Source organism: Heloderma suspectum, chromosome 1 (assembly GCF_057233095.1).
Source record: "Heloderma suspectum isolate Gila_16-S chromosome 1, 16-S_ref, whole genome shotgun sequence".
Lineage (NCBI taxonomy): Eukaryota > Metazoa > Chordata > Lepidosauria > Squamata > Helodermatidae > Heloderma > Heloderma suspectum.
This window is the reverse complement of record NC_139458.1, coordinates 296,146,160-296,167,200: the sequence shown is the minus strand read 5'-3', so window position 1 is coordinate 296,167,200 and position 21,041 is coordinate 296,146,160. Positions and strand designations below refer to the sequence as shown.

General features: G+C 43.1%; 1 protein-coding gene across 1 annotated transcript in view; it reads right to left on the bottom strand.

Annotated features, from left to right (window-relative positions):
• Positions 1-21,041, bottom strand: part of COL19A1 (collagen type XIX alpha 1 chain) — a 305,569-nt gene that overhangs the window by 86,790 nt on the left and 197,738 nt on the right. The window contains exon 16 of the mRNA XM_084831091.1: positions 14,590-14,643. Within this exon, the coding sequence (XP_084687217.1) occupies positions 14,590-14,643 (54 nt within the window). The remainder of the gene's footprint in view (positions 1-14,589; positions 14,644-21,041) is intronic.

Below are 21,041 nucleotides of genomic sequence, written 5' to 3'. Positions count from 1 at the left end.
TGTTTTAGATATTGCCAGTGTGGTGTAGTGGTTAGAGTGTTGGACTGGGAGCCAGGAGATCTGGGTTCTAGTCCCCACTCGGCCATGGAAGTTCACTGGGTGACTTTGGGTCAGTCACAGACTCTCAGCCCACCCTACCTCACAGGGTTGTTGTTGTGAGGATAAAATGGAGAGGAGGAAGATTATGTATACCGCCTAGGGTTCCTTGGAGGAAAAAAGGTGGGATATAAATGCAATAAATAAATAAATAAATAAATAAATAAATATTATACTACACTACCCTGTATAGCCAGCTTAATACACAATTAATCAAAAGGCAGGGGTGAGGGACCTCCCTGAGCCTTCTTTTCAACTGCCAGAACCAACTTATTGTTCCCTTTAACCTATCTTGGGTCCAACCTAAGAGCCACTGAACTTTTTGTTCCCTCTAGATTGGATCCAACGGTGTCCTTCCACCGACAAAATTGCTTCCGTCAACAGAACTGGGAGGAGGTTGATTCCCTATCCCTCCCCGCCATACACCCATGCTGGCAAACCCTCTGGAGCAATTTTTTGGGTGGTGCAGAGAACTGCAGAGGGGAAGAAAGCCAATCTTTGTCTTTATCTTTTCTAGCTAGGCCTCTTAGAATTGGTATACTGGCCCATATGCTGGGGGGTGGCTATGCCAACCAGGCCATCTTTCTTTTCTGAAATAAATGTGCAGGCATGTGTTTTTGAGAACCAAAATCTGTTAAAATCTATGTTTTTGGACTCTGAACAAGCGTTTGGGCCAATTTTCCCTATTTTAGAAGTAGGTTTCCCATTTCAGTAAAAGCATAGTGCATAAATCCACTGTGTGCGCACCACACCTCTGGTTAAAGCCCCACCTAGACCTGTGTTTGTCATTACACATGTATACATGGAAATTATATGTCTGTGTGACTGAGGGCGTGTACACACAAGACACAGAGCAAAAGTAAAAGAGGGCTCAAGAGTGGATACTTTGAGAGGACAATTAGGTGCCCTTTAATAGTGTTCTTAATTTTGTAGCACATGGCTCTTGAAGCTTTATACTGCACCTTGCTTTTTGACAACAATGAAATTCTTGTAAAGACCCACGCGTCTCAGGGCACAGTACATTAAACCAATATATTCTATAGGAAACAGGTGACATTGCTGACATAATGCTAGCAGAAAATTCTGGAGTTCTTTAACAGGAGCAGAAAAAGAAACCCAAAGGCAAACAATTTATCTAGCCATCTGGAAAATATTTCTGAGCCATCACTTCCACCCACTCCATGCCTCCTTTGGTAAACAGATTTCCCCCCCCACACACACACACTTTTTTTTCTTTTCCAATTGCACTGCAACGAAACATGGAGATCTTTAGTTTGGTTTGTTGAACAAGGCAACAGCATCAAAGAGAAGCTGCTAAGAGCCACAGAAGCTTGACATCCACAAAAATAGGATGAAAGAAAGAAAAAACGCCATGCCAATGATTTTTTTTTTTTTTAAGAACCAATAGGACCAAATACTGGTAGATAATTCTACTCAAACACAGGTGCATTTTCAATGTAGTAGCAGATAGCAAAAAACAAAGCGGCAGGGAGGCCTCCGTTACCTATATCCCCCATGAACTGACTTCATCATGTATTTGATTTTTTGTTTATGATAATTAACTGATCATATTCATGCACTTCCAAAATATTGGTAGAATGACAGTCTCTCCTGAAGCTTCGGAATGAGATTTCCAAAGCAAACTGCTGGTTAGTTAAGACAACCTTTCTTGTAGCATCAACAAGTATATGCTGAATTGTTGTTCAGTCGTGTCCGACTCTTTGTGACCCCATGGACCATAGCACGCCAGGCCTTCCTGTCCTCCGCTCTCTCCTGGAGCGTGCTCAAATCCATATTCATTACATCAGTGATGCTATCTAGCCATCTCATCCTCTGCCGTCCCCTTCTCCTTTTGCCTTCAGTCTTTTCCAGCATCAGGGTCTTTTCCAGAGAGTTTTCTCTTTGCATTAGGTGGCCAAAATATTTGAGCTTCAGCTTCAGTATCTGTCCTTCCAATGAGCACTCAGGGTTGATTTCCTTTAGGATGGACTGATATGACCTCCTTGCAGTCAAGGGGACTCGTAAGAGTCTTCTCCAGCACCACAGTTCGAAAGCATCGATTCTTCGGCGCTCAGCCTTCCTTATAGTCCAGCTCTCACAGCCATACGTTGCTACTGGGAAAACCATAGCTTTGATTAGATGGACCTTTGTCGGCAAGGTGATGTCTCTGCTTCTTTCTATGCTGTCTAGGTTTGCCATAGCTTTCCTCCCAAGGAGCAAGCGTCTTTTAATTTCATGGCTACAGTCACCGTTTGCGGTGATCTTGGAGCACAAGAAAATAAAATCTGTCACTGCTTCCATTTCTTCCCCTTCCATATGCCAGGAAATGATGGGGCCAGATGCCATGATCTTAGTTTTTTTAATGTTGAGTTTCAAACCAGCTTTTGCACTCTCCTCTTTCACCCTCAACAAGAGGCTCTTTAGATCGTCTTCGCTTTCTGCCGAATTATATGCTGAATTACTATATGATTCATATCAGCATTAATATGCTGAATTACTATAGGATAATCTACTGAATAAACATGTAGACAGAATGAATATCCCTACCAAGAAAAAGGTGAAGAGCTTTTTGGAAGGACAGTAAAAATTATCAAGGAGAATAATGAAGGCTTTTAAGCTTCAATGACCAATGAAAAGCTCATGTTTATGGAAACAGATATTAAGATTGCAATCCTATGAGGCCATACTTAGGCATGAGCCCCCCTGAACTCAGTGGGAGTCGCTTCCGAGTAACCATGATTAGTCACAGGATTGTGCTGTATCTATTTTAAAAGTACATTTCACAGAGGCATATTTTTCACTCATAAGGAAGGATGAAGATATTGTTTATATTGCAAAAGCTATAAGTAATGTTTATCTCTGAATGATCTTTAAGGCACCTGTTACGGTTTTATGCATAATAACAGCAGATTCTGTCTTTGGTGTGGGTTTTTTTTTTTTTTTTAAAGACAGAGAAAGAGAGAAACAAAATTAGAATGGGAGATGTGTCATGAGAGAAATGAATGTAGTAGAACCTACATTAATATTCCAGGGAGATAAATATTGTTGTCTGCTTTGAAACAAAGAGCTTTGCTCTCCAATGTGTACATCACAAAAAGGGCCCACTGCTTTGTGTACATCAAGGAGAGGGTCCAAGGATCTTTGCTCTCCAACATGTACATCAAGGAGAGGGTCCAAGGATCCTGTCAGGGATAAGTCCAAGCGCGTTGAGATGTCTGACAGCTTGGATTCTCAATCAGAGTTGGAGCAGCTAGATCAGAGACCAGGGGAGGGACCCTCCCTAGTGAGCCAAGATGCTGGGAGAGATTCCTCTGAAGACCTTGACAAACAGATGGCCCAGGCTGAGTCCCTGCCCCCTTCCTCCACTGTAATAACTCAGATTTCTGAGAAGAAGGAGGAAAAGGGGTGTGACTTGAGCGATGCTAGGGTGCGTTGCAAGGCAAAGTGGGAAAAGTTAGAAGCAAAGCCCAGGATAGCCGCTCTTAGAAGCCAATATAGGAGGGAGCCACCTTAAGGCAGGGGCATCACTGCAAAGCAAGTCTGGCTGTGAGGTTCACGCCCAAACTGTCAGCAACTTCACTACCCTCCAGTTCATCTCCTCTAATTAGAGATCACAGATTAGTTGTTGAGCAGCCTGAGGCAGTCTGAGAGTTTCCTAGAATCTGCATTTGTAAAGAGGCTGGTCTCTAGCAATATAAAGTAGTATTAGCCTAAAGCTTTGTCTCCTTGTAGTGTTGATTGTGAAGGGGGAAGGACAATCCATTTCTGACAGGTCCATGTGTACATCAAGGACAGGGTCTGCAGAGCTTTGCTCTCCAATATGTACATCAAGGACAGGGGCCATAGCTTTGTGTACATCAAGGAGAGGGTCCACAGAGCTTTGCTCTCCAATGTGTACTTCATGGAAAGGGCCTAAGCATCCATGTGTACATCAAGGAGAGGGCCCAAAGAGCTTTGCTGTCCAATGTGTACATCAAGGAGAAGCTCAGTGGCAAAGTACGTGCTTTGCATGCAGAAGGTCCCATGACTGCTGCCATCTCCAGCTAAAAAAGATCTCAGGTAGGAGATAGGTTAGAGTAAATAACATGGGGCTAGATGGACCAATGGTCTGACTGAATATTAGATGACATAAAATGTCCATGTGATAAGCATGAAAACCAAATGCAGATATCAGTGTAACACTGAGAGAAGTTGCTCTTTGTGAACATGACTGTAGAATTAAAACTTGTTCAAATTGTTCTGAATGGGGCTGCACTCCCCCTGAAGGAATAGGTTCATAGCTTGGGGATTCTCTGGAGCCATCACTGTCACTTGAGGCTCAGGCAGCCTCAGTGGCACAGAGTGCCTTCCATCAACTTCGGCTGATGGCCCAGCTATGCCTCTATCTGGACAGGGATAACCTGGCTTCAGTCACCTATACTCTGGTACCTCCAGGTTAGATTATTGCAATGCACTCTACATGGGGCTGCCCTTGAAGATGGTTCAGAAGCTGCGGCGTGTGCAAAATGCCACAGCCAGATTGATAAGAGGGACAAGAAGGTCTGAACATATAACACCGATTCTGGCCTGCTTGTGCTAGCTGCCTGTATGTTTCTGAACCAGATTCAAAGTGCTGTTTTTGACCTATAAAGCCTTACATGGCTTGGGACTGCAATACCTAACGGAGTGCTGCTCCCAGCATGAACCTATCCATACACTATGCTTATCATCCAAGGCCCTCCTCCAGGTGCCTCTTCCAAGGGAGACTCGGAGGGTGGTAACAAGGGAGAGGGCTTTGTCGGTGGTGGACCTCCAACATCGATATCTTTTCCATACCAGGTTAAGACCTTCCTCTACTCCCCGGCATATGGCAGGATATGATAGGTTTTTAATCAGGTCATGGGATATTGTTTGGATATGTGTGTGTGTGTGTCTGCTCTGTTTATATGTTTGTAGCTAAACTGTTTTTATATTATGCATAATACTGTCTTGTTAAGGTTTTTAATCTTTATAAACTGTCCAGAGAGCTTTGGCTATATGAAATAAAACAAGGTAATGATAAGTAATGATCCATGAGGTTGAAAGTGAGCATCCTTCATCATTCTCCAAAATTTTGTATGCTTTATTTATTCCAACCTACTCTACCTCCAAGGAGCTCAGGGCAATGTATATGGTTCTCCTCATTTTATTTTATCCTCACAACAACCCTGTGCAGAACGTTAGGCTAGGAGATAGTGACGAGCCCAAGGTCACCCAGTGAGCTGCATTTGATTGGATTTGAACCTGGGTTTCGCTGGTCCTAGTTCAACACTCTGATCCGGGGGGAGCAACTTTTGGCAGGCCTGGGGCCAATTTTGACCCACCAGACCTTCCTCAGGGTTGCATGTCTGCTGGCAGCAGCAAAAGAATCTGTGATTTGCTTCTGAAATTCTGAGGCAAAATGCTACAGAAACTGAAAGCCAGATTTAGCTTGAAAACAAATTCAGTTTGGCACTTTTCAGTCTCCGTAGTTTGTTGCTGAATTTTGGTGGCAAACTGCTGGGGGGGGGGATGCTGCTGCTGCCACAGCCAAATTTCAGCAGCACAGGTGTTGCAGTAGGGGCCACACTCGAGGCCACGGGGGGGGGGCACATGGCCCCAGGCTGTATATTGTCCATCCCTGCTCTAACCATTATACCACACTAGCTTTGTTGTATCAACAAAAGGAAAATCTTAGTCTCCCTCCCCCATCTTGTCAGAGGGGGAAAAAAATCAAGAGTTCACAAAATTAACCCCTTGGCAGGTACCTTATAATTACTTGCATTTTACCATTTATTTAATTCATTCAATGATAATGCATGATTGGCTCCACCTATGTGTGGTGGCGGGCTTTTAAATATTACAATAATGCTGTGGGATGTTTAAAGCGTTTTTCATTTATTTTTCCATCTCATTATTGTTATGAAAATCAATAAAAAGGAATGACTGCATGGCAATGCTGTGGGATGAACCCACAGAAAACTAGGGAGACACTGGAGACAGGAGTGACATCTAAAACAGCACCTTCGTCTAAGCACATATGAACATCTCTTTTGCTGAGAACACTTACATGATGAAAAATGTCCATTTCCAAAGCTTGCTGGAATACTAAAACACCTAATTACTTAAAACAACAACAACAACAACCCCACTTTCACTTACTCTTTGTTTCTTATTTTGTGGGACCAACTCTGAAGCTCTAAATATTCTGATGGACTGTTTAATGACAACTTTTCAGTATTTTCTATAAGAATGTGAATACAAAATCACTAGAGGGAGCTGCTGTTCTATTAAAAAACGAACCTCTTGTAGTTTTTCAGCCTGAATGACCACACACTGAGCTGAATACTGATGAGATCCCTAGCAATGAAATAATGGGACAATGCTCTAAATATAATACAAGAGAGAAAGAAATAGAATCCAGAGTTTCACACCAAAAAAGAATCACAATTCTTGTTCATAATTACTGATTTTTGAAGTACTCTAAGGGTGCAACCCTATGAGGTTGCTGCCTGTTAGGAGGAAGTCTCCAATCACAGAGGCTTCCAAGTATCCAGTGCCCTGCTGGGCTGCTGCAGAAAGGGCAGGAGGAGTGATGGAGGCCCTTTTTACCTCTCCTTCCTCTGTTTTTGTAAGTTTTTCTCTAGATGAGCCTCTGAGCCCATCTAGATGAGGTGTGCTGCTGGATCGGGGCTGGGGCTGGAGATGCCATAGGATTTTTTTGTAGCCTGGCCAATCCACTCCTACTAGAAACCCTCCTTTTTGACCTCTATGAGGTCATCTGGGGCTACTTTCGCAGCCTTGGAAAGCAGGCACCGTGGTTCTTTCCAATGCAGCTGCAAGGGGGCAGGGCTGGCTGGGGGACAGGGAACAGATCTTTGAGCCTCCCTCCTGAAGTCATAGCAGTGTCAATGGCTTTGGGAGGGGGAATCTGAAAAATCCTATGGTCCCTGGAATGCTCTCCATGGACCACAGCATTGCTCTCTACAGTCAAATAAATATAATCTGAGAGAAGTAACATGCTTTTTAACAGAACCAATTAATATTCTTTGGTTCAACTCCAAGTTACTAGTCATTTTTACTGAAGCACCAATTTGCTCTGGGCTAATCATGTGGATGCCTAAAATGACTTCCTCTTTGACAAACAAGGAAATTACTCTGAAACCATCAGCAATTGTCAGATCCAGAACCTGGCGCTGATAAAGTCCCAGTAGGAATAGAGTGGGTAAGAGGTGACCTAAAGTTTACTATAAAATACAGCAGATGAACATCAGATCACCATAACATCTGATAACTTTGTGCTGTGTGAAATTGATTTTTTTTTTGCGTGTATACATCTTTGCACATATATAGTCCCCTTTTAAACAAAGATTTTATTTATTGCCGCTTGAAAATTGTCCCTGCTAGTTGGACCGTTGATGAGGAATGATGATTGCTCCTTTCGCCATATATGTGCATTATCCTCAGTAAAATGTTGTGCCTTCTCTCTCCCTTGCCACAGGCTGTTGTGACCACCATCCGCCACAGTCCTTTGCACAGAAACTTGTGTCTGCATGTGGATCTCGTCACTGTATCAAAACGAATATAGAAGTGTCTGCACATTCTGTACTAGAAGTGGGAGGGAGATGAGAAATGAAGGAGGAGGAGGGAGTTGGAAATGTATGGAGGGAGTTGGAAATGTATGTGCTTGCTGTGTATCGTTTTTGTCTTGCTTAAAACTGTACCCTGATGTACATGTAATCAGTGTTATACTTTTTTTGGTTATTAGATTTTTTTCATTTGTCAATACAATACAAACAGGAAACACTTCCCCCATCCTGACCCCTTGTTCCCATTCTCTCTCCTTTGGATTTCCCCTTCCCCTTTTCATATCATCCTGTATTTAAAGAATAAATGTTTCATGTATATAAGTAAAATCATACAGGAAAACATGGATAAATAAAAAGTTACATAGAAATAAAATAAATAAAAGGTTTTAGTGTCATGCATGCTTCTTTGCTGGCCTGCACTGGTTTTGTAGTGTATCACCTTGTTTTGCATATAATTCAAGGAATTTTCCCCATATTAACTGGAATTTATTTTCTTTTAGTAATTTGATTTAATATCCCTTTTCATAGATCTTGAACGTTTACATGATTGCTATAATGCACATTCTTATTTTTCATGCATACTTACCTTAAAATCTAACCCAAGCATTACTACGTCATTAACTGCATTTAAACATATTCCTATTCTAATTATTCCATATTTGCTTATGGAATGCTGTGCTTTTGTTCTTCATAGCTCTGAGCTTGGTGAAGTGCCTTTCATTTAAACTGTTAGCCCTAAATGAAACCATGCTTATTTCAAAATGGTTTCAGGACAAAATAATTTAGAGAACTAGTAAAAGCATTTGAAATGAGTTGGAAAAGCCTTGAAGGTCAGCTAGTCCAACCTGAAACAAAATTTCTTGATGCCAAACATTCATATCAGATCAGCTGACATGAAGATAGCAGCCTACATAATCATGAATATTATCTGCTCAAGGGAGAAAATGCGAAGAATGAAGATGAAAGCAAGAACTGCCTTTTATAAGATGTCAAAGAAGGTTATTGGACAATTACAGATAGCATCTGACTTACCATTGTGTAGGATAAAGTTAGAGATATGTATGATCAACAATTTTCACCTTCATTTAAAAAAAAATCTTCCCCATTTTTAGCATCTGATGTGAATAGTTTTTAAAACACCCCTGCGGTAGCATGCAGTTTAGAGGAATGGAGACAAATTACAGTTGCCAAGGCGATACCAATGAAAATAGACCCCCAGAAGCAGTGAGTGGTCCCTGCCTAACCTTAACTTTAAGGATGCTTAGGAGATCAGTCATCACTATGGACTTTCTACATGAGGCTGTTAATCCACTGCATCTCCTTTTGGTTTTGTCACAAAATTGGGATCCAAGCACTACATGAGGAGCATTTCCTTTCATGCTTTTCTGATACATAACCTCTAGGTGACACTGCGGTATAGTGGAATAGCACAAATCCATAACACTTTCTTTTGCCATCAAAAATAATACCCCATTTTCCCTGCTCTAAAAAATCCTTGGAAAGTGCTGTTTATAAACAGAAGTGAAACTTAAACGGTCACAATTTTGCCTAAAGAACCCCAAAACAACTGTGAGTGAATGATGAGCGCACAACAAATACCTCATGTAGAAAAGCTCTATGAGTCTCTGTGTACCCTCATCCAGTCACTAGGAGTGAGTAGCAGGGGTGCAGAGGCTCGCAATGTAATGACTGAACTCCATGTGTAAGTGCTGAGGGGTGGGAAGGGTAACCCAATCTTTTTGGCAATATCCCAGTGGTGAGACTATAAGTAATTTGTGTACGATCTACACTGGAGCCTGCTTTGTTTGTGAGGCACCACTGTGCTGGTATTTCCCCCCATCCCCTGCCAGCACAATTGCTGCTCTGTGGGCACACATTAAATACTTCTATGCATTTGCAATTCAAGTGTTTTTACTCTAACTCTTAAAAGGTGGTAAGAATTATAATACTGCTAGATTGGAACACACATGAATGTAATGTTTGGCCAGTTTGGGCCACTCCAATGGCACACAGTGCATCCCTTTGCACTTGGTAGCGCAAAGAAACCACCATAAAAGTAGTTTGGGGGAGAGTGGAATATTGAGGGAGAAACATGGTCAGGACAATGGGCTGGGGAATGCACTGTGTGTTGTGAGAGTGACCCAGACATTACAGCACTGGGATAACATGCTAGCAAAAGACTGGCCTTTGCGTTTTGGCCTTGATTTATTTCCAACCAGAACCGCTAGCTCGAGGCTTTGCTGACAGGAACCTTCTTCCCATTGTCCCCATTCTTCAGTACCTTCTCCTAATGCAGCTGCATTAGAAATCATTTCTAATTTCACATACTTTTTACTACTCTTTTATATCCTCTTTTATAAGGATGCACACTGGTGCAAACAATGAGCCTTCTTTCTCGTGTCCCTCACAACCTAATTCAACCATGCATAAGGATGGGGGTGGGATGGTTCCAGTTACCTTTCTCATCTAGCATAAAAGGACTACTATTAGCTAGTTAATGCTAGAAGAGAGATGGGGTGATTCATCACACAGGGGCAGAAATCCGCATCAATACCTGGGCTTTCTCCATCTGGCTTCATTGCGGGATTAGAGCAGACTCCTTTACACAGTTGTTTCTATCTCGTTATACTGCAATCCTTACCTTTTCATGATGTGGTGGCTACTTTTCCATGAAAAGCCATTACACACACTGGGGGCATCCCTCCCTGGTTCCTGCCCCTTTCTCTCCCCTCGCAGATTACTGGTGGTTTCATTGTGATTGACACACAATGTGGGTGGACAGCAACCTCCACCAAACTGCCCGAACCCCACCCCTGCAGGCACCGGTTTCCCGGCAAACTGTTGGAATGTCAGCAGCTGGCCATCCTGTGTAGTGGAGGAAGCAGCCAAAGTTGGGAGCAAAAGTCAGTGCCTTACATTTATGTCATGGCGTGACGGCAAGCCGGCAGGTCAGTATACCGACACGCCTACCACCCCGACGTTGCTGCCATTGTCATCATGACCATGGCCCCAACAACCCCAAATAAAGCGGGTTTTTCATGTTATGGGAGAAGTACGCGGGCAGGCCTATCGTGGCGCTCCTACAGTGTGGGTTGAAAAAATACTGCATTTCTCCCATTTGGAAATAACATGGGACAGGCAGGGGTGAAAAACAGGAAAACTACTGGAGAAACATGACGTCATGTAAAGCACCCACAAAATACCATGAATGAGGAATAATGGTTGCACTACAAATCGCTGGTGTAGAGACACCCAGACAGGATGAGATCACTATGCATGCAGCCTCCATAGTATGGCTCTGTGTTTACTTCTTTGGAGGCTGCACACATGCCACTGTTATTTAAGGAAGTTGGACTCCGCTTTTCCCTTCCAAAAAAGGAGTCACTAAAAGCAGCTTACAAAATAAAAAGAGCATAAAAAACAACACATAAAACATGAACAAGCTAAAAGCAGCAGCAAAAACATCCCCCCACCCCAATGAACAGTCTATAAATAAAATTAAGCAACAACAACAGAAGAAATGTGTGTCTTCACTTGCTGTTAAAACACAGATAAAGAGGATGATGACTTGACAACAACAAGCCAGTGCACATTTAATCCTAGGAGACCACGTGCCAAGCTGATGGCATTTACAATGCACAAGAAAGAGCTGCTACTTTATCCATAAAATCAGATTTTAAATAATTATTGTAAGATTGGTATCAGTTGACTCTTTAAGCTCAGAACATTTCCATATCACAGTTTCATTTTTTACAGTTGTATTTTTAACATACCCTCATCAGCCAATGTGTTTTGATTCTGCTGGATTTTCGTCTTCAGAGAGTTTGCCTTTAACTTATAACTGTATTCCTAGAATAGTCTCAGTATGTCTGTGTCAAGTAGAACTATTACCCTCTTGCTTTTTAGGTGATAAATGGGGGCACTGTTGGGTCACTGTCTTAGTTTTCCTTTCGTGAGATATATTGTTATGTTATTTGTTCTTTTTGTGAAGGCACTGTAAATTCCTATTTATTCACTCTTGTCTTCACAATATTTTTTTTACTGTGTCTAGCAATACCCTTATTATGAAGAATGTAATAGGCTAGACCCTCTGACGCTCAAAAAGAGAGGCACTGTGGATGATGGATTTCTGCCCGTCATACCCTACAACAAAGACTGTGACATGACACTATATAATGTGACAATCTTCCAGACATTACTCTGCTTATTAGTAAAGTGGGTGTCCTATATGACAATGTGCTGAACCCTGAACTGAGGGAAGGGGCAGGTCTAAGAGGGTATTCTACAGCTGGGAGGGACCCCAGACGTATGCCAGAAAATCCTGCCCACCCTTGAAAGTGGCAGGGATTGAGAGGGGCACATGCATGTTACTCTCATGTTGCCAGCAAACCTTTCAAGTGAGAGTCTTTTACAGGTCAGGCCTGGCTCTAGAGATGAGTGGGCTCTTTGCAAAATGCCCTCTGGTGCACCAGGTGCACCTGGTGGCAACAACGTGTGGACGAGCATTCAAAACACCAGCCCTTACAGGAAATGGGAGGTTTGGGCACATTGCCAGGCAGTATCCCCATCCAGCACTGACATCTGTGCATGCATGCCAGGGGAAAGAGGGAAACAGGACTCCATTATGCCCTATGGCAAAGGTGCACAACTTCCGGGCCAGGGCCAGGGCCAGCCTACCTGGGGTCACAATATGGCTCTCCAGGGTTCTCCAGATGGCCATGCCACCTTCCCCTGCCACGCCCCCTTTCCCCCAACCACTGATCATTTGGTGGCTTCCTGGCTTTTGATCAGTTCCCCTCCCCCATTCTGAAAGCATGAAAAGCCCCTCCTCAGGCTTAGTTACTGGCAGGAAGAGCTTGAAGGTAAAACATGCAAGTCCTCTGGCTCTGTGCCTTTTGCCTTTGGACCCACCCATTGCTGAAATGCAGCCCCAAAGAGCTTCTTTGAAAATGCCCTGCCTCGTGTCATCCAGGCATGAGGATGGGATTATCCCTCATCCTGAGATTTTATGGATGCGGGGGAAGTTTTACAGACAGGATGGGATACACCTGTCAGACTTCGGCAATGACGTGTTCATGTTGGATCTGCAAAAGGGCTGGCAGGAATTAATTCAGCACAGGTGGGGGGAGGGGTTTGACTAAGCATTAGGCTTGCCATCCTCCTGTGGCTGCTAGGGACGGGCAATGCTGATGAGAACAGGGATGGTGAGCATTCAGAGGCACTGTTTTGGTGACAGGTGATGCCTGAGGTGTCTCGCTTGGGGTTTTGCAGCCCCATTGTGGGGATAAGGGTTACCTGTGAGGCCAACTCACCTCACCCACCCGCTGTTTTGTGGCCTGGGAGGAGGTGACAGGGGAAGGCCTACCTCCCCCAAAAGGGGTAGTCCTGGAGGTGGCGATCTCTTAGATGCCACTCAGCAGGCTTTGAATGTTTTGCCCGTTACAGTGCCTAGCTAGTTGCTGGCACAGTTGCCCGTCCAGGCATTTTCCCCTTTGCAGATTTATTAATAAATGTGGCCCAATTTGATGTCTCGCCTCTTTATTTTCCACCCTTTATGCCCACAAAAGAATTTGGCCCTTGGGCTGAAAGAAATTCAACTCTCCTGCCAGAGAGCTTCAGCTATTGGGCGGTATAGAAATGAAATGAAATAAATAAATACATAAATAAATACGGGGATACTGTGCCCTATGAGTAAGGACCATGGCCTAACATTTAAAAAATTGTGCAGAAAAACCCTGTGGAACTGACAGGAGAAATAGCAGAGGGCTAGCAATGAATTGGGCCGCTATTTCCTAATGTGGATCAGCAAAAACAGAGATTCACAGAAGAAGACCAACAAATTCTTTTAAAAATAACCAATAATACTTTGCTAAATATGAAATTAATCTATTCACAAAGGACACACTTAATCCTTAACATATTCTCTGTGTTTGTACACTTTGAGAGATCATAGAATCAGGGTGAGATGGCAAAAAGTAGAGGATTCATTAAAAACATTAATGTAAAATGGCATCCTTCTAAAGGCTGCTTCCATTTCAATCTGAGGAGTCTTCTTGAGAGTCAGATATATGACCAAGCTCAGATTCCAAACCAGACACATCAAGCAATAAAGAAAACAACCCCCAAATGCTTAGATCTGAATTAAAACCTCTAGTGATGCATATTACAATTCCTTTCATACAGTTTATGTATTCCTTAATCCTCCTTAATTCTTCAGCAAACTCATTTGATCTACAGTTGAACGCTCTTTCCAGCATTGGGTATAATCCTCTCCACCATTCAGACAATTGGCAAGCTGATCATGCAGCCCTTCATCTTTCAAATTACCCCTCTGAGACAGAAATTATCCTGTCTTAAACACATAGCATCATCGGTTTGGGTAGACCAAATTAGCAATATCCCTCAGATAATGTACACAGTCTGCTCTTTGAAACGCTAACCAATTTCTTCCATTTCCACTGAAGTTTTAGAAGTTATGTTCCTTCCTATCAGTCCGACATCTCATTCTCCTTGTCTTTGTTTTCCTGTGGGTAGTATCCAAAGGTGTCATTCCACAAACTCAAATAGCACTAGCAGAGCTCCAGCAAAGCTTTCCGTTGTGCGAGCTGTTGCCCATTGCACTTGTGCAAGCAGTTGTGCAAGTGGTTGCACAATGGGTTGCACAGGCAGTCACATAATGGGTTACATAAGAGTTATGCAAAACCGCTTGTGCAACCACGCATGTGCAAGCGTACCTTCAGTTGGATTCTCCTCTGAATGACACAGTTGGATACTGCCCTGTATTTGTTCATTGTTAAATACCGCAGAGAAAATAAAGATCTGTTTCGTTCATTTAAAGCTACCCTTGAATGATCTGCTACAAGTTATTGACTGAAGAATGTTTTACATAATCTTCGTGGTTACTCACAGGGGGCCCCGGTGGTCCTGCTTTTCCAGGGAGTCCTGGCTTACCACGCCGTCCCTGGATATAAGCAAACAAAGAAACAAATAATAACTAAGGAATCAATGAACACTACAAGAGACTTATTTGGATTAAGCAGCCATTTATTTTTAAAGGGTAAGATCGAATGCATAATTTATTAACAGAAAGAATAAAAATCTAGTAGATGATCCTATGCTACAGCTGTAGCTCCTGCAGGGCTAACAAAACCACAGTAGGTAACACTGTCAAAGCAGACTGAGCAGAACTATCCATATTAAATTCTCTCCACTCTCCTTCAATAATCCCTAAAGATCCACCCAAACCCCTTTGAAATTGTTGGTTGCCCTACAAACACGGCACCTGTGATAAAGAGTCTATCGCAGCCTCTTCCCATTTGGCCTCCATTTCCTCCATCATACCTCGTCCTCCACCAACCTGGTCAGGCTCCTCTCTACTCTGGTAGTTGCAGTAGCTGCCTGTTAGCTTCAAGGTGCAAGGTGCTGGTGATGCTTATCTTCAAATATAGCTTGGGTTCAACAAATGTTAGCAAATGCTCCATCCCTTATGAACCCTCCGCCTTTGGAGAATGATGGTAGAGATCCTGCTATGGTGGTAATATTACACCTAATCAGGCATGGCGGTCTCCGTTTGAAGCGTCCTCACCAGTGAAGGTTGCAAAAACCCAACTTTCTCAATTTTTCAGAGGCCACTGAACACCTCCCTATTTAGGCTGTAGAATTTATGATACAGTTTATGTTGGTGTGTTGTGGATATGTACTAGTTCAGATGAGTGTTTTTACTGTGACTTTTACTACATATTTATATTATTTGTATTTATTTTGCTTTGTGTCATGTTGTTGCCTACCCATAAAGAAAAGCAGAATAGGAATACTTAAATAAAATATATAAAGAAAATACATAAATAAAGTATTTGCCCTTGGATGGCACCATCGCTTCAACCTGGCAGCACTCCAGATCAACCATTCTAGGAAACCTCAATGCTATATATGCATGATGGGCATCGTTCAGGAGGTATTTCCCTTCACCAACAATTGGCTCCAGCCAGTTAAGTTAGTGCCTAAGGAAACATTTTTTTCCCTTAACATCTGCTCCAAACATGCCACCTTTAAATTTTTCTCCAAATTTGCCACATAGAATCATAGAATCATAGAATAGTAGGGTTGGAAGGGGCCTACAAGACCATTGAGTCCAACCCCTTGCTCAATGCAGGAGTCCAAGTTAAATCAAATAGGGCCATCATGTCTCATGATGAGATCATCTTTGCCTGCACAGAGTTATAGCAGAACTAGAGCAATGGAACAGGACTGAGCCAAAAGTGGGTGAGATTCCATTAACATTTTCATCAGCGTCACAGATGCCTTCCCTTTTGGGGATTAAAGTATTAACTGATTCAGACAGCATCGGCCTAAGGAGGCTTTATTTATGTTCATGTCATCTTGTCACTTTAGCATCTCTGATTGTCTATGCTCATCCATATGATCAGTCTAGGAAACACAGCTCTCATTCTAAGCAAGTTTTATTTGCCCTCAGTAACATCAGCACAGAACTACATCTGATTGGTTATGGAGCATTATGACACCCTGATTGTTTGGAATTACTCTAGGAAAAAAGAAGATGTAATCAGCAGACAGGGGAAACAACAGCAGTAAACAGATTTGAAAAAAGTGAATATTTACACATTTAAGGAGATTTGGGGAAAATATTTCAGAAAGCTTTACTATTGACCCTTTCAGTGGCCCTTAAGATTCAGAGTAAAGGTTAATCTATGGCACTGTCTCTTCCCAGTCTCTCTAGAGTTACAGGTACAATTACATACAACTGAGAACTGATACAGTGGTACATATGACAGCTGCTGCCCTGGCAAACAAGCAGATGAGGTCTCTCCTTGAACAGATGCTGGGAGCCTAGAGGCAGAGCAGCATAGGATAGGGATGTAAGGCAGAAATAATAAATGCCCCGATGAAATCAATTAGTTCTAAACACTTTAAGATAATTCTTAAAAACAAAAGAGTGGATTTGCTTTTCCATAACTTTAATCAGCACTTGTTTTGCAAGTTATGGTTCAGGGATAAAAGCATTTTGATAGGGTACCTGTCAAAATACAGCAAGCCCAGACAAATTACCTAACATGTACAGACAGAATCTATGATGTAGAATTGCAATATAATTGTCACCCTAAGTCACATAAATAGGTTGTGTATAACACATTTACAAATGTCTTGTCCCCATTTTCTAGGCTGATTTTCAGTGAACTGAATTATGTTCTTCCTATTTATTGATTTCCATTTCGTAAGTCATCTGTCATCTGCTGAGATTCCCAGCCAGCTAAACCTTGATTCCAAGAGCTAAGCAATTCCATGGGAATCCAAGACTGGAAAACAATAGATTAAAAAGTTTCAGCAGCCATGTGCCTAGTGATATCACTTTAAGTTCATGCGTTTCACATATGGCCATGCCATTTTAGGTGAATCAGTGTGCTATCTGTTAATCTGAGCTGATAGCCATGTTTTTGTTGGATTGTTTACAGAGATACATACGCTTGCATTTTAAGATCAAACTGATTAAGTGATAGAAATTATTTTTAATGGTTTAGTTCTATTTTATTCTGCAACACTGAACCTTGTGGCTGCAGCTAATCTCTTCAATTAGTAATACATAATTGTTTTCATTATTACTTTATATAGCACTTTTGGGATGCAAGGTGCATTACAACCCTTGTCTCATTCATCATGGGGCTCCAAAAAGAGTGACTTGCTCAAAATCACCTGGTGGTCGTTACTTGACTCTTTGGTTCTAATCCAAATATCTGTACATTCTATAATGTGCACACAAAACTTTCTGTGTCTAACTTCCACATTTACTTTAGAAATGCATGCAGAGATGGATGAGCTCTGCCACCACAGTAAAAACTGGGAAGCCCTCATGTGCAATGCAGCTCCATGTTATGCATCAGAGCTCCCATGAAAGTGTCCCTACATCAGGCTGTTTACAATTTGAACATAGGCTTCCTGCCAAACTATACATTTTAAAAAAAGAAATGAAATATATATGCACTGAAATATGATACTTACATCCTAAATAGTTTTAAAATGAATTCCATTTAAATTAGACCCTCTCATTTCATAGCATCATAGAATAGTAGGGTTGGAAGGGGCCTACAAGGCTATCGAGTCCAACCCCCTGCTCAGTGCAGGAATCCAAGTCAGAGCATCCCTGACAGATGGCTGTCCAGCCTCGTCTTGAACGCCTGCAGTGTGGGAGAGCCCACCAGCTCCCCAGGTAATTGGTTCCATTTGTTAAAACCCAACACTGATGACTACCATAAAACACTTTCCTGTTCCTGTCTGTTATTTAGGGTGCATTGAGTTTAGAGTGACACTTTTAATTAGTACAGTCTAAACAAAGTAGCAGGGAAGTATTAAGCCACAGAAGATGGGCGTTTGATTGACATGCACAACTGCGACTCAAGTGCTAATTACCACAGGAAAACATTATAGAATACCTTGCAGGCCAATTTTTTAAAAAAAATCTAAGACACTTTATGATGAATATTGCAGAGTTAGAGTGGACATCATAGTAAACAGGAATCCCAAACTACTTTTTCCTTGTACATGGTCATATGCCTATTGAAACATACTCAAATTCCATTTTCTTGAATTCTGTTTCCACACTGATTACTGTCATGTGTAAATGTCTATAGTTAAGCCATGTAAGGCTTTATACGTTAAAACTAGCACCTTGAATCGGTCTCAGAAACATACAGGCAGCCAGTGCAAGTGGGCCAGAGTCAGTCTCATATGTCTGGGCCTTCTGGTCCCTGTTATCAATCTGGCTGCTGCATTTTTCATGAGCTGCAGCTTCTGAACCGTCTTCAAAGGCAGCCCCACGTAGCGTGCATTGCAGTAATCTAACTTGGAGGCTACCAGAGCATAGACAACTGAAGCCAGGTTATCCCTGTCCAGATAGGGGCGTACTTGGGCCACCAACCAAAGATGGTAGAAAGCACTCCATGCCACTGAGGCCACCTGAGCCTCAAGTGACAAAGATGGTTCCAGGAGGACCCCCAAGCTACGGACCTGCTCCTTCAGGGGGAGTGCAACCCCATCCAGAACAGGTTGAGCACCCTCCATCCAGTCAGCAGAACCACCCACCAACAGCATCTCAGTCTTGTCTGGACTGAGTTTCAGTTTATTAGCTCTCATCCAGTCCATTGTTGCAGCCAGGCACTGATTCAGCACATCCACAGCCTCACCTGAAGAAGATGAAAAGGAGAAATAGAGCTGCATGTCATCAGCATACTGATGACAACGCACTCCAAAATTCTGGATGACTGCACTCAACTGTTTCATGTAGATGTTAAATAGCATGGGGGACAAAACTGACCGCTGTGGAACCCCATTCTGGAGAATCCACGGGGCTGAGCAATATTCCCCAAGCACCATGGAGCCGACCATCCAAGTAGGAGTGAAACCACTGCAATGCAGTGCCTTCCACTCCTAGCTCAGACAATTGTCCCAGAAGGATACCATGGTTGATGGTATTGAAAGCCACCAAGAATTCAAGGAGAATCAACAAGGTCACACTCTCCCTGTCTCTCTCCTGACATAGGTCATCATACAGGGTGACCAAGGCTGTTTCCATGCCAAAACCCAGCCTGAACCCCGACTGAAATAAATCTAGATAATTGGTCTCATCCAAGGGTGCCTGGAGCTGGTTGGCAACCACCTGCTCAAGAACCATGCCCAGGAAAGGAACATTTGCCACTGGCCTAAAATTACTAAGCTTTTTCCGGGTCCAGCAAGGGCTTCTTCAGGAATGGTCTCACTGCTGCCTCTCTGAGGCAGCCCGGGACCACTCCCTCTCGCAAGGAGGAATTAATCACCTCTCTGGCCCAGCCAGCTGTTCCTTCCCTCCCACTTTTTATAAGCCAAGAGGGGCAAGGATCCAGTATGGAAGTGGTTGCATGAACCTGTCCAAGCACTTTGAATCCAACAACGCACTAGGGGAAGACTGCTAGGGTGACAGGACTTTCTCTCTCATCCCCCTTCCAGTCCTCCACGTTGTCTGAAAATCTGCCCTCAGTTCTCTGGGGCAGATTTTGAGAGCACGGGGGTGCCTTCAACATAGAATACAACCCCATAAAGGCACTAAGGACTGGTTCAAAACCAGTCCTACTGTGCAAACTATACATAATACATTCACTGTAATAAAAAGGAGGAAAAGGGGAATGGATGGATTACCTGAACCATCCCTGACTAAGACATTTCTGCACGTATTCCCTGATTCTCATTAAATAATGTGTGATTCGGGAAAGCACAGAAACCAAAGCTTTCTCCTCAGTTTTGCTGCATGTATAATCTGCACACCCGGATTGTACGCAAACCAGCCCTAAATAACAGTATCAAAAATTCTGGAGTATGCATATCACACTTCAGTACAAAACACTCTTAGGGTGCAATCCTATGGCCACTAGACAGTAGCTAGATGGCCATAGGATTTTTCGTTTTCTGGGAACCGAGCTCGGAGCCAGGGCTCCAAGGTTGGTTCCCAGAAAACACCCCTTCCCCCCTCCCCCGCTGCCTCATAGGCGGCACAGTTCATCCCTGGCTTCACACTCATAAGAGCAGCACCGAGTGGGGGAAAAGGGGATGTTTCTGGGGGCGAGGAGAGGAGGGGATGGCAGAAGTGCCATGATGCCGCTTCCTATGCACTGTCCAGCCTCCCCCCACCCCCATTCCAAGGCGCCCCAGCTAGACAGCTGGAATCGGCCATCTAGCCTCAAATGCAGGGCAGCCATAGCGCAGAGGAGAAGATCCCCTCCGTAGTCCACCTGCCCTGCATTGGATAGTCAGTGGCCTCCGTGTTTGGAGGCAGCTGACTGTCCCCATAGGATTGCGCCCTTAGTTCTATACTGTTTGAAACAGTAAAATATGATATTACAATATAGCTTTAGTTTTTGAAATTTGAACTTTTAGCAGTAAGTGATACAGCTACACAGCAGACAACATTTTGGCTGTTGCAAGTTTCTGCTGCAGAAAAACTGGGATATTGTACTATATACTTTAATGTTCTAAATCTTAAAATCAGAACACACTGGCTCTGATCTAACCGAGCATGAGTAAAGCAGCCAAGGATACATGTGTGTCACCCTGTTTAAAAATCTGGAATCCTCCTGTTCAGCAGGGAAGGGGGAAGACAAAATCCAGCTTCCTGCTCCCCCTCCCAAACCACTGATCAGTGAGATTCCAGCACACACAGCTCCAACTGTTGATGCATCATGCACACAGCACCCAGTTACACCCATGAACTAGAATTAGGGGAGTCAGAGAAATTCACTATGGATTCAAATGAGTTTGGATTTCTATGAATCTGACCCGACCTGTGGATTCTGCAGTGGGCCAGCTTTTTCCAAGTCC